General features: G+C 44.1%; 1 protein-coding gene across 1 annotated transcript in view; it reads right to left on the reverse strand.

The window, feature by feature from the left end:
• Positions 1 to 11440: 11440 nt before the first annotated feature.
• The window catches only part of pgm5 (phosphoglucomutase 5), a 36501-nt gene continuing 34881 nt past the window's right edge, over positions 11441 to 13060 (reverse strand). The window contains exon 11 of the mRNA XM_072433446.1: positions 11441 to 11959. Coding sequence (XP_072289547.1) covers positions 11870 to 11959 — 90 coding nt within the window. The 3' untranslated portion in view covers positions 11441 to 11869. The remainder of the gene's footprint in view (positions 11960 to 13060) is intronic.

Consider the following 13060-nt stretch of genomic DNA (forward strand, 5'->3'; position numbering starts at 1 on the left):
CCAGGAGGGGTGAGGCTGCTCAGGGCCAAAGACAGGCCAAAGACAGGCCACAAACAGGCCACAGACAGGTGTAGGGTAACATACTAGTACAAGTACTGTAAGGTTATGAATGTCCACCCACTTGTGAAGGGGGCGGGGCATTCAGGTTTGATATTGATTAAAGAATTGTTCAAGAATTCAAACATGACACACTGCCTAAGTGTGGGTAAGTTTGAATCATATTTTTAAGAGAAGAATGGGGCACCAGTCGGAGAATCGGCAATTTAACAACTCTAAAATCAGATATCTAGATTAATTAATTAATTAGAAATTAATTTGCTCGTTGATCTAAAGGTTTGAGAACGTAACCGTGACATTGACCCCTTTTCTGGAAATGAAGGAACACTTAACCAAATGTGGGTTATGAAGATTTAATGACCAAATAATTAAACAGATAAATATGAATTAGGAATATGCAAATGAGTCGATAACAGATGGAAAACACTAGACATGATGGTTCTAGATCTATCTAGGTGTGTGTTAGAGTTAAGTCTAAGATGAATTTCAGCCAGCCTGTGAAGTGCATTCAAGGGCCTGCTTGGGGTCCAAGGGCCTGCGTGGAGTCCAAGGGCCTGCGTGGAGTCCAAGGGCCTGCGTGGAGTCCAAGGGCCTGCGTGGAGTCCAAGGGCCTGCTTCGGGTCCAAGGGCCTGCGTGGAGTCCAAGGGCCTGCTTCGGGTCCAAGGGCCTGCGTGGAGTCCAAGGGCCTGCGTGGAGTCCAAGGGCCTGCGTGGAGTCCAAGGGCCTGCGTGGAGTCCAAGGGCCTGCTTCGGGTCCAAGGGCCTGCGTGGAGTCCAAGGGCCTGCGTGGAGTCCAAGGGCCTGCGTGGAGTCCAAGGGCCTGCGTGGAGTCCAAGGGCCTGCTTCGGGTCCAAGGGCCTGCGTGGAGTCCAAGGGCCTGCGTGGAGTCCAAGGGCCTGCTTCGGGTCCAAGGGCCTGCGTGGAGTCCAAGGGCCTGCTTGGAGTCCAAGGGCCTGCTTCGGGTCCAAGGGCCTGCGTGGAGTCCAAGGGCCTGCGTGGTGTCCAAGGGCCTGCGTGGAGTCCAAGGGCCTGCGTGGGGTCCAAGGGCCTGCGTGGGGTCCAAGGGCCTGCTCTGGAGCTCGGCTCTGACGTTGTCTGGCCAAAGAAGGACTGGATCGGTTCTACGATCTGCGTTCTCCTTGGCTCTGAGGCGTTCCCGAATGAAAAGGCCGTCGTGCTGCTCCACCGATGTGGCTGATCTAAAAGGCTGTGGACTTGAAAAAGTTGCAAAAGGTCCTTGCTTGATTTTGCGTGATGCAGCATCAATCACGTTTTTAAAAACGGGCATAGGTTTCTTAGTTCCGGGAGGGAACATTAGCTTCTCTTGGAAAAGTCTTTGTCCCGTAGCGTAGCATCGCTCACGCTAACTAGCCCAGAGGCCTGCTCCCAAGGCCTCATGGACCTTGCTGGTGGGACCCTGGATGGAGGGTCGAGCTTCGAAAGAAACTCGGATGGAACTCGCTCTGGAGCTCGGATGGTACTCGTCTGTAACTCCCTGCTCTTTCCTTTTGTCTTTCCCCGCGGGGGTTTTGGCGCCGTGGCTTCAGCCAATCAGCATGCATGCTGGGGTCAGAGCTGATAAGGAGACGAGATCTGGCTTTAGGCCACAAGAGTTACACAAAAGGTAAAATTGTCCACAAAACAAGTTATGAAACAGTTAAAATGACATGTTAAACACGATATCACAATATGTACATGTAAAGTCATCTGGTGGACACATTTTTGCAATCTGATGATTGTCTATTAAAACCACTAAAACCGCATAGTCTTTCAGCGTTTTAGCGTTTGTCTTGGAGAGATCGTTACTCTCTGTAATACAAAAGGAGTCATTTGATGAAAAGTTATTTTCAAAGTTCAGAGCGTCTCTGTTGTCACTATTATATCCTCTTTCTTCTGAGGGGTGTAAAACTCCACACGGGCAGTAGATAATGCCTAGCCCGCATTCCTGTCACCATGGCAACAGGGGGAGGACATCTGCATATCCTACACAGGCCAAAGACAGGCCAAAGACAGGCCACAGACAGGCCAAAGACAGGCCACAGACAGGACACAGACAGGACACAGACAGGCCAAAGACAGGCCACAGACAGGCCACAGACAGGCCAAAGACAGGCCACAGACAGGACACAGACAGGACACAGACAGGCCAAAGACAGGCCACAGACAGGCCAAAGACAGGCCAAAGACAGGCCACAGACAGGCCACAGACAGGCCACAGACAGGCCAAAGACAGGCCACAGACAGGACACAGACAGGACACAGACAGGACACAGACAGGCCAAAGACAGGCCACAGACAGGCCACAGACAGGCCACAGACAGGCCACAGACAGGACACAGACAGGCCAAAGACAGGCCACAGACAGGCCAAAGACAGGCCACAGACAGGACACAGACAGGACACAGACAGGACACAGACAGGCCAAAGACAGGCCACAGACAGGACACAGACAGGACACAGACAGGACACAGACAGGCCAAAGACAGGCCACAGACAGGCCACAGACAGGCCAAAGACAGGCCAAAGACAGGCCACAGACAGGCCACAGACAGGCCACAGACAGGACACAGACAGGCCAAAGACAGGCCAAAGACAGGCCAAAGACAGGCCACAGACAGGCCACAGACAGGCCAAAGACAGGCCACAGACAGGCCACAGACAGGCCAAAGACAGGACACAGACAGGCCAAAGACAGGCCAAAGACAGGCCACAGACAGGCCAAAGACAGGCCACAGACAGGCCACAGACAGGCCAAAGACAGGCCAAAGACAGGCCACAGACAGGCCAAAGACAGGCCAAAGACAGGCCACAGACAGGCCACAGACAGGCCACAGACAGGCCACAGACAGGCCAAAGACAGGCCACAGACAGGACACAGACAGGACACAGACAGGCCAAAGACAGGCCACAGACAGGCCAAAGACAGGCCAAAGACAGGCCACAGACAGGCCACAGACAGGCCACAGACAGGCCAAAGACAGGCCACAGACAGGACACAGACAGGACACAGACAGGACACAGACAGGCCAAAGACAGGCCATAGACAGGCCACAGACAGGCCACAGACAGGCCAAAGACAGGCCACAGACAGGACACAGACAGGCCAAAGACAGGCCACAGACAGGCCAAAGACAGGCCACAGACAGGACACAGACAGGACACAGACAGGACACAGACAGGCCAAAGACAGGCCACAGACAGGACACAGACAGGACACAGACAGGACACAGACAGGCCAAAGACAGGCCACAGACAGGCCACAGACAGGCCAAAGACAGGCCAAAGACAGGCCACAGACAGGCCACAGACAGGCCACAGACAGGACACAGACAGGCCAAAGACAGGCCAAAGACAGGCCAAAGACAGGCCACAGACAGGCCACAGACAGGCCAAAGACAGGCCACAGACAGGCCACAGACAGGCCAAAGACAGGACACAGACAGGCCAAAGACAGGCCAAAGACAGGCCACAGACAGGCCAAAGACAGGCCACAGACAGGCCACAGACAGGCCAAAGACAGGCCAAAGACAGGCCACAGACAGGCCAAAGACAGGCCAAAGACAGGCCACAGACAGGCCAAAGACAGGCCTGTCCGAGCTCCAGCTGCAGAGACACATGGACACTTTTTTAAAGGCATTTTCGGATGCAGTTTTGGACTATGCACTTTACAGTTACTTTTCTTTTTGTTTTGTATTATGCTCTTTGTGTGTATTTGTGTATGTCTTATATTTTTGTAGTAAAATATATTTTCAGAAGTAGGACTGATGGTTGATCTACTCAAAACAATACTATGAGCATGACTGACACTTTCCATTGGTTTAAGCTTCCTTTTGTCACTGAAAGAGGCTCCAGTCACTCTGATGGAAACAAGGAGGGAATTGAATGAATGAATAATATTTTATATTTATAAAAATATAATATTCTTTCATTCATTTTCTTCCTCTTGTTACTGTTAGATGCAGGAGACTGGAGCCTATCCCAGTGACTTTGGGCCTTAGGCGGGGCCCTCCCTGGACAGGGGCCAGTTCATCGCAGGGTGAACACAGAGACATAGACACAGACAATCATTCACTCTCACATTTATTCACTAGGGCCAATTTAGAGTTGACCTAACACACACACACGCATGTGTTTGGACGGTGGGAGGACGCCAGAAATGAATTGCCAGCAACAGTCTTAATGTCTCATATTTCTAAAACCCGTGGATATCATAAAGCAGTGTTTAAACAGGTCATTGCAGTTCATATTCATTTCTTCTGATTCTTTGTGGAAACAAAAAAAAAAAGCCTGTAAATTTAAATGGTTGTGTAAAAAGTACAGAAAACAACTGAACATTGCTAATTGACAAATAACATAAATATATATGCCTAGCTAATAAGATAAGATAAGATAAGATATTCCTTTATTGTCCCACATGGGGAAATTTCATTGGTGCAACGCAGGTAGATACAGAGGTAGATACAGAAGAACAGATCACTTATAGGAAGTCTGAAAAACACTTTCAGTAGAAGATCTCCTATAAATAAATAAAAACTCCCATAGACAAATAAATAAATAAATAAATACCATTGCATGTGATCCCGACAGTAATTGCACATGAATATGTGTCACGACAGCACATAGATTGCACATGAATTTCACAGTAATTGCACATGAATTGCACATGAATTCCAACAGCAATAGCACATATGACAGAATTGCACATCAGTATTAGGTTAGGTCAGTATTGCGACGGGATAACGTGACGATCTCTGGGTAAGACGACTGTTCTCCTCAGTTTCATGAGTTCCTCCTTTGTGGAAACGCGGTACGGGGAATCTAAATATGTTAACCATTACTATATTGTATAATCAACTATATTCATTTCACGAAACTGTTTTACGAAACTGTATTAAAAGTATAACCAACTATATTAATTTTAGACTGTTACACTTGGGTTAACTCCTTATACGCACAACACATAGTCTATTGTCCCATTTGAGACACTCCTGCTCCTTTTGAGACATTCTCTGTTAAGGACGGACACCTTCCCGGAGCTGCAGACTTCAAGGCCACAGACGTGCCAAAGAGCTCATGGAAGAAAACTGGTCATATTCTGCCTAATATCTGAATGTTATAAATATAACGCGGAGCAGGGATTTTGGGGCGTCCGGACCGCCCGTGTAAGACGCCACACATTCGATAGGGACATTTTAGGTAAGCGCTCCGTTTATCTGTATTAGTCTTGTAAATGGCAGGGATTAAACATCTGATAGATTTTAACTTTCTGATTCTTGTCCCTTCTTTCATAAACGAGCACGCCGACACTAACAATAATCTTCAAAGGCAATTTTGATTTGAGTCCGAAAATGGAAATGGAGTTTGACTTCATAAAAAATAGTTTGAATGTGTTTGGGACGATGTAGGCAATACGTGATGTGTAAGTGTCTGTGATGAGTCACAAGTGTCATATCTCTCCTTTATAATGTCCACTGTTCCCACACTGCTTTGCTTAGCTTGATCATTTGGAAAACATCCTACTGTAATGTCTCATAAAGGCAAATGATTACCCAGTGAAGTGAAGAAAAAACAAGTGAGAAAACAGGACAGTAAGCTTTTTTCAACTGGCAAATTAGTAGCAATGAATTATAATCCTATATTATTAAGAGCAGACATGGAGAAAACAGAATTTTGGGTTTGGGTGAAGGGCTGAAGCTGCTCAGTCCGAGAACTGCCCCAGAGCACAGAGCTGAGCACAGCAGACCCGGGGTCTGTTTATGGTGGGACAAATAGGTCAAGTAGAAACTTCTGTCCTGAGACGAGAGAAGACGCGTGTATTAAAGTTATGTCCAGTTTGTGGTCCTCGGACACCGGGAAGTACCGGGCTTAGCACGTGATTACACAGTGAAGTGACTTTAGGGTCGTCAACACTCAAAGTCCATTATTATTGAAACTACAGTGATACATTTCCACAGTTTTTCTGCTACTCTGAACATCACAGTTCCAGCATTGGGCCCTCTGGAGAGAAATGGTCCCACCCGCTGATTTTGATGAGTGAGTGTGATTCTTTTATTGTTTGCACCAACACCATGAAATCATGAATTTATAATGTATTAGTTATTTTAATGTTAAGCTTTAATTCATTCATTGTACATTCATTTAATTCATTGTACATATGATGCTTATTTTCAACTAAATGGGTTGATAATAAGAATAGTACATGCTAACCACTACAAAAGTTGACCACATACTGGTGTACTCTGATGTGTTGATTTACCACATGCCCATGCTCCTGCCCGGCCTCTGCCCGGCCCCTGCCCGGCTCCTGCCCGGCTCCTGCCCGGCCCCTGCCCGGCTCCTGCCCGGCTCCTGCCCGGCCCCTGCCCGGCCCCTGCGGCCCCTGCCCGGCCCCTGCCCGGCTCCTGCCGGGCTCCTGCCCGGCCCCTGTGACTTACTCAGAGCCACTTGTTGGTATGTGTCTTCTTCGTTGGGGCAGAGTGAGACATTATAAAGAGGTAAATGGGGCAGTAAAATGTAATGGCTGACAGATAACGTGACCGAATACATCCAAGAGGAAATCCACTGCACATTATCCACCGCTGTTAATGACACAATCAGAGCTTTATGAGACACTGAGGCCTGTAAAGATCCGTGTGCAGATCAGTGCAACACCAGGGCTTATCTGGAGTCTACAGCCTGAAAGAACTACAGCCTGAAAGAACTACAGCCTGAAAGAACTACAGCCTGGAACTACAGCCTGCAAGAACTACAGACTGCAAAAACTACGGACTGCAAGAACAACGGACTGCAAGAACTACAGCCTGCAAGAACTACGGCCTGCAAGAACTACGGACTGCAAGAACTACGGACTGCAAGAACTACGGACTGCAAGAACTACAGACTACAAGAACTACGGACTGCAAGAACTACGGACTGCAAGAACTACAGACTGCAAGAACTACAGACTGCAAGAACTACAGACTGCAAGAACTATTGACTGCAAGAACTACGGACTGCAAGAACTACAGCCTGCAAGAACTACAGCCTGCAAGAACTGCAGACTGCAAGAACTACGGACTGTAAAAACTACGGACTGCAAGAACTACAGCCTGCAAGAACTACAGACTGCAAGAACTAAAGACGGCAAGAACTACGGACTGCAAGAACTACGGACTGCAAGAACTACGGACTGCAAGAACTACAGACTGCAAGAACTACAGCCTGCAAGAACTACAGACTGCAAGAACTAAAGACGGCAAGAACTACGGACTGCAAGAACTACGGACTGCAAGAACTACGGACTGCAAGAACTACAGACTGCAAGAACTACAGACTGCAAGAACTACAGCCTTCAAGAACTACGGACTGCAAGAACTACGACTGCAAGAACTACGACTGCAAGAACTACGACTGCAAGAACTACAGCCTGCAAGAACTACGGACTGCAAGAACTACAGACTGCAAGAACTACAGCCTGCAAGAACTACGGACTGCAAGAACTACAGACTGCAAGAACTACAGCCTGCAAGAACTACGGACTGCAAGAACTACGACTGCAAGAACTACAGCCTGCAAGAACTACGGACTGCAAGAACTACAGACTGCAAGAACTACAGCCTGCAAGAACTACGGACTGCAAGAACTACAGACTGCAAGAACTACAGACTGCAAGAACTACAGCCTGCAAGAACTACGGACTGCAAGAACTACAGACTGCAAGAACTACAGCCTGCAAGAACTACGGACTGCAAGAACTACGGACTGCAAGAACTACGGACTGCAAGAACTACGGACTGCAAGAACTACGGACTGCAAGAACTACGGACTGCAAGAACTACAGACTGCAAGAACTACGGACTGCAAGAACTACGGACTGCAAGAACTACTGTATATAGCTCAATAATAGGCCCATCTGACCATAACTGTTGATCAACATTAGTTGCCAGAAAGTAGTCTAAAGAACGCGACACACATTTGAATACAGTTGTTTCAAATGCATCTGTTTGATATATCCTCAAAAAGGACATTGATGCTTTTGATATTGAAGTAAATTTGACTGAAATGTTCAATAAAAGCAGTAATAGAGCATCAAGTCAGCTAATGAAAATGATCCACTTGTTACAAAATACTCAAATGGTTCTAAATGAAAGTATAAAGGAAAAATCCCCTTACCTCAGTTCAATGTGTCATGATGATGATGAAGAGACCGGACTTCAAAATAAGGTCACTCAGCAAAGCAGCTTTTTTCTTGATATAATTAAAGAAGCAAAGGGAAAACAAAAGACAAACTTACTGACAGAAAGCAGCGCAAATGAGGCATATCAGAGCTTAAAACGGATGGGAGATGCTGTAACAATGACAGGACGTAGCAAATCATTACTGTAATAATTTAGTAGATTAAGTAAAAACCCTGCTCTGACCAGTGTGTTGTTGTGTCTTGTGTCTTAGAAGTATTCAGAACGCAAAGACGTAACAAATTAGCTTCTTTGTCGAATTCAAAAGCCAAAGATTATTGAGGTGTAGGAGCCATTTTGTCACTATTGATCGGGGTTCATTAGGGTCACACTGGGGGTTACGTTTGGGAAGTAGCTGACCTATATTTAATGTAGCCACCAGGGGGCAGTGCGGAGGAAACTCTATATTAACGCACAGGGGTCATGGGGCTGGGTTACGGGGGTCACGATCCTCTACTTTTCTCCAGAATCCTTCACTTGTGACATCCGTCCATTTTCCCCCTTTCTCATATGCTTTATTTGGTCTGGGAGCATCTACTCGAACTGACAAATACATTTTTTGCATCAATATATTAAATCAAATACACGTCTGACAGAAAATGAATCAGATTCCAATCAAAGTTGGACTATGTCAGGACAATCTGGACACTGAAGAGCGTTAGGCCTGAATCCCCGACACACAACAACCACGACAAAAGGTTAGGACTAAGTTGTGGTTACATGAGGACTTTGTGGTTCTCTCATTAAAAAACATAAAAATGTGAATGAATCAACTGAAGAAAATGTGTTCCCTGATGTTCTGCACATACATGTAGCTTCCAGACCTTTAGAGAAAGTAGTAACAGAACCGTTGAAAAACCATCTAAGGCCTTAGTTATTTTATTACTTGGTTTATGGATACACAGGCGGACGAAATAGAAATATAATTTCAATTTCAAAAGATGTTTACTTCCGGGTTTGCCCAAAACGCACCACGGGAGGAGAGGGGGGGAGGGGGGGAGACGCGGCGCGCAGGTGAGTGTAACTGTAGATTTAGCGAGTTTTAGACGGACAGAACTGACACTTACTGCTTTTTACATTTAATTTAATGCTATTTTACGTTGTCGGCAGTACTTTATAAACAAAAAATGGATAATAATTAATTTTGTTTATATTGTAGAAATCAATAATCTAAGTGCGGCGGATCCAAGTAAACCAAGTAATAAAATAACTAAGGCCTGAATTGAAATAACCTCCTACATCCTGTGCAGTTCGGTTTCTGACGTAACCGTTCCACTGAGGTTGCGACTCAGAAAATATTTGAGCTGGACACAGTGAGTCCTGTGTGAGACCTGGACCATTCGACGCAGTAAATCACTGTCCAAACTGTCACGAGAGTTTACATTCAGGTTTTACAGCCCTGTGTCACTCTTCGGGCTGGGACAAAAATGGACTTTAATGTGGTTTTATGTTACATGTACATTATGTGTTTACTGACAAAGTTACAGTAGTATTAATACCAGCTTTGTTGCATTTGCACTTTTATGATTACCATCGTTTTCTATCTATCTTTGGTGTTTTATGGCGGTTGCTATCCAAGTGCTACATTAGCACCGCCCACTGTAGTTGCACCTCTTCAAAGTACAGTATGTATTTCACGCTATATTTAAAAGAGAGAACCAATTGTAAGTACTGCAAATATACTTGTTGGTCGCTTTTATGTGATATCACAAGGTTTTTGAATTCTTAGGTGACATTCGCTAACGGATTTTAGATTATTTGTGTTCAATATCTGCAATAATCACAGTTGAAAGGATTTAAAGCCTCGTGTGGACGTTTGTGGACTCAATACCAAACAAATAATAATAAGGTTCAACATTTGTGGATCATAAATTTGGAGATAAAAAGTGAATCTCTCATAGATATTCTATCATCTGAAATTACAACCTCATCCTACAATGTGTGAGTGAGTTCTGCTGCACATGTATTATCAGACACAACATAATGTACACAGTATAATGTACACAGTATAATGTACACAGTATAATGTACACAGTGTAATGTCAGAGTAAAACAACATACAAACTGTCATTTTCTTCTGCACAGGATGAAATAAACTTCAAACTGAAAAAAACAGCAGAGAAATGGGTTGAAATGGCTTAAATTCAGGATATTTATCTCACAGAACACACGAAAGTAACGATGTGGAAACATTTTAGAGTCCGACTGTAAAAGGAGTAAAAAGTAAACGTAAATACTTCTGTTGTTGTTGTGTTGCTTTTGATGGCGGTTTGCAGCCAACTGAAAAGGTGCATTTACTGCCACCTACTGTAGTTGTACGTCTTCTGTAGTTGTACGTCTTCTGTAGTTGTACATCTTCTGTAGTTGTACATCTTCTGTAGTTGTACGTCTTCTGTAGTTGCACGTCTTCTGTAGTTGTACGTCTTCTGTAGTTGTACATCTTCTGTAGTTGTACATCTTCTGTAGTTGCACGTCTTCTGTAGTTGTACATCTTCTGTAGTCGTACGTCTTCTGTAGTCGTACATCTTCTGTAGTTGTACATCTTCTGTAGTTGTACGTCTTCTGTAGTTGTACATCTTCTGTAGTTGTACATCTTCTGTAGTTGTACATCTTCTGTAGTTGCACGTCTTCTGTAGTTGTACATCTTCTGTAGTTGTACATCTTCTGTAGTTGCACGTCTTCTGTAGTTGTACATCTTCTGTAGTCGTACGTCTTCTGTAGTTGTACATCTTCTGTAGTTGTACATCTTCTGTAGTTGTACGTCTTCTGTAGTTGTACGTCTTCTGTAGTTGTACATCTTCTGTAGTTGTACGTCTTCTGTAGTTGTACATCTTCTGTAGTTGCACGTCTTCTGTAGTTGTACGTCTTCTGTAGTCGTACGTCTTCTGTAGTCGTACGTCTTCTGTAGTCGTACGTCTTCTGTAGTCGTAGGTCTTCTGTAGTCGTACGTCTTCTGTAGTTGTACGTCTTCTGTAGTTGTACGTGTTCAAACGTATGTGTTTTACGCTATACCGTAAAAAAATTAAATAAAAAACAAAACAAAAAAGAGAAAGAGCAAAGAGAGAAAAAACACATGTCTGAAGCAGGTTTAAGTCCAAAAACTCCATTGTCCAAGTCAGAAACAGATGATAAAAAGTCATTTATTTTCTGCTACATACATGATTTGCGTAATATATTATACATATTTGCAGCATAAACCTCACTCTCAAACCAACAGAAACAGTGTGACGGTCTTTTAGGTCTCTCACTCTCACACACACTGAAGCTTTCTCTGGACTGTGTGTGAGAAAGCTTTAAAATAAATCTGAATACTTTATGTGCCAAAGCGATTGAAAAACATGACCTGTTTGTACGATCAATCGGACGTGTTCTGTCGACTTTAGAAACACTCACAAACGGCGTTCAACGATTTGGACAAACTTACTGAACACATCAACGTTCTAAAATCAAGCCGTCTTTGCGCGTTACTTTTTGCAGTGCTGTGACCTTAAATGTTTCCTGCAAGCTAAACGTAGACATATATGGTCAAATGTAAAACAGTTCGTAGTAAGTACTTTGCCGTGCCCAGTGCTGTGGGCGCGTGCGAGTGCGAGTCTTGCTCATGTGATGACGTTGGGGCCTTGGCGTCCCGTCCGTTCGTGGATATTGGAGATCTTTAAAGCGATGGCGATAAGAGGCCCCAGCACCACCTTAAAAAAAAACAGAAAACATATAGATAAGATAAGATATTCCTTTATTGTCCACACATGGGGAAATGTCGGAGTTACAACGCAGTAGATACAGAGGGAAAGGACAGATCACTTATAGGAGGTTTAAAAAAACACTCTTAATAGAAGAACTCTTATAAACAAAACCAAAAAAAGCCCAAAAAACTCTTATTAACAAAACTAAAGGAAAAAATAAATAAAATAAAAAGATAAAGATAAAAATAAAATAAAATGCTAATAAAATAAGGTAAATAATAATAAAATAAAGTCAAAATAGCTTGCATAAGACTAAATAATAAGATAAGATATTCCTTTATTGTCCCACATGGGGAAATTTCATTGGTGCAACGCAGGTAGATACAGAGATAGATACAGAAGAACAGATCACTTATAGGAAGTCTGAAAAACACTTTCAGTAGAAGATCTCCTATAAATAAACAAAAACTCCCATAGACAAATAAACAAATAAATACATAAATACCATTGCATGTGATCACAACAGTAATTGCACATGAATATGTGTCACGACAGCACATAGATTGCACATGAATTGCACATGAATTTCACAGTAATTGCACATATGACAGAATTGCACATCAGTATTAGGTTAGGTCAGTATTGCGACGGGATAACGTGACGATCTCCGGGTAAGACGACTGTTCTCCGCAGTTTCATGAGTTCCTCCTTTGTGTAAACGCGGTACGGCGCCGGCGTATTAATACTAATACTAATGGTAAGTAAACACTCTTATTTACATCAGTTGTATGCACATGAATATGGCCTTAATTGCTTGTGAGTATGACAGTATTGCACATGAATATGACGGTGTTGCACATGGTTAAGTCAGTATTGCACATGAGTATGACAGTATTGCACATGAATATGACGGTATTGCACATGGTTAAGTCAGTATAGCACATGAATATGACGGTATTGCACATGGTTAAGTCAGTATAGCACATGAATATGACGGTATTGCACATGGTTAAGTCAGTATAGCACATGAATATGACGGTATTGCACATGGTTAAGTCAGTATTGCACATGAATATGACGGTATTGCACATGGTTAAGTCAGTATAG

Source organism: Eucyclogobius newberryi, unplaced genomic scaffold (genome assembly GCF_026437365.1).
Source record: "Eucyclogobius newberryi isolate DKJ021-1_F unplaced genomic scaffold, fEucNew1.0.hap1 SCAF_6, whole genome shotgun sequence".
Lineage (NCBI taxonomy): Eukaryota > Metazoa > Chordata > Actinopteri > Gobiiformes > Gobiidae > Eucyclogobius > Eucyclogobius newberryi.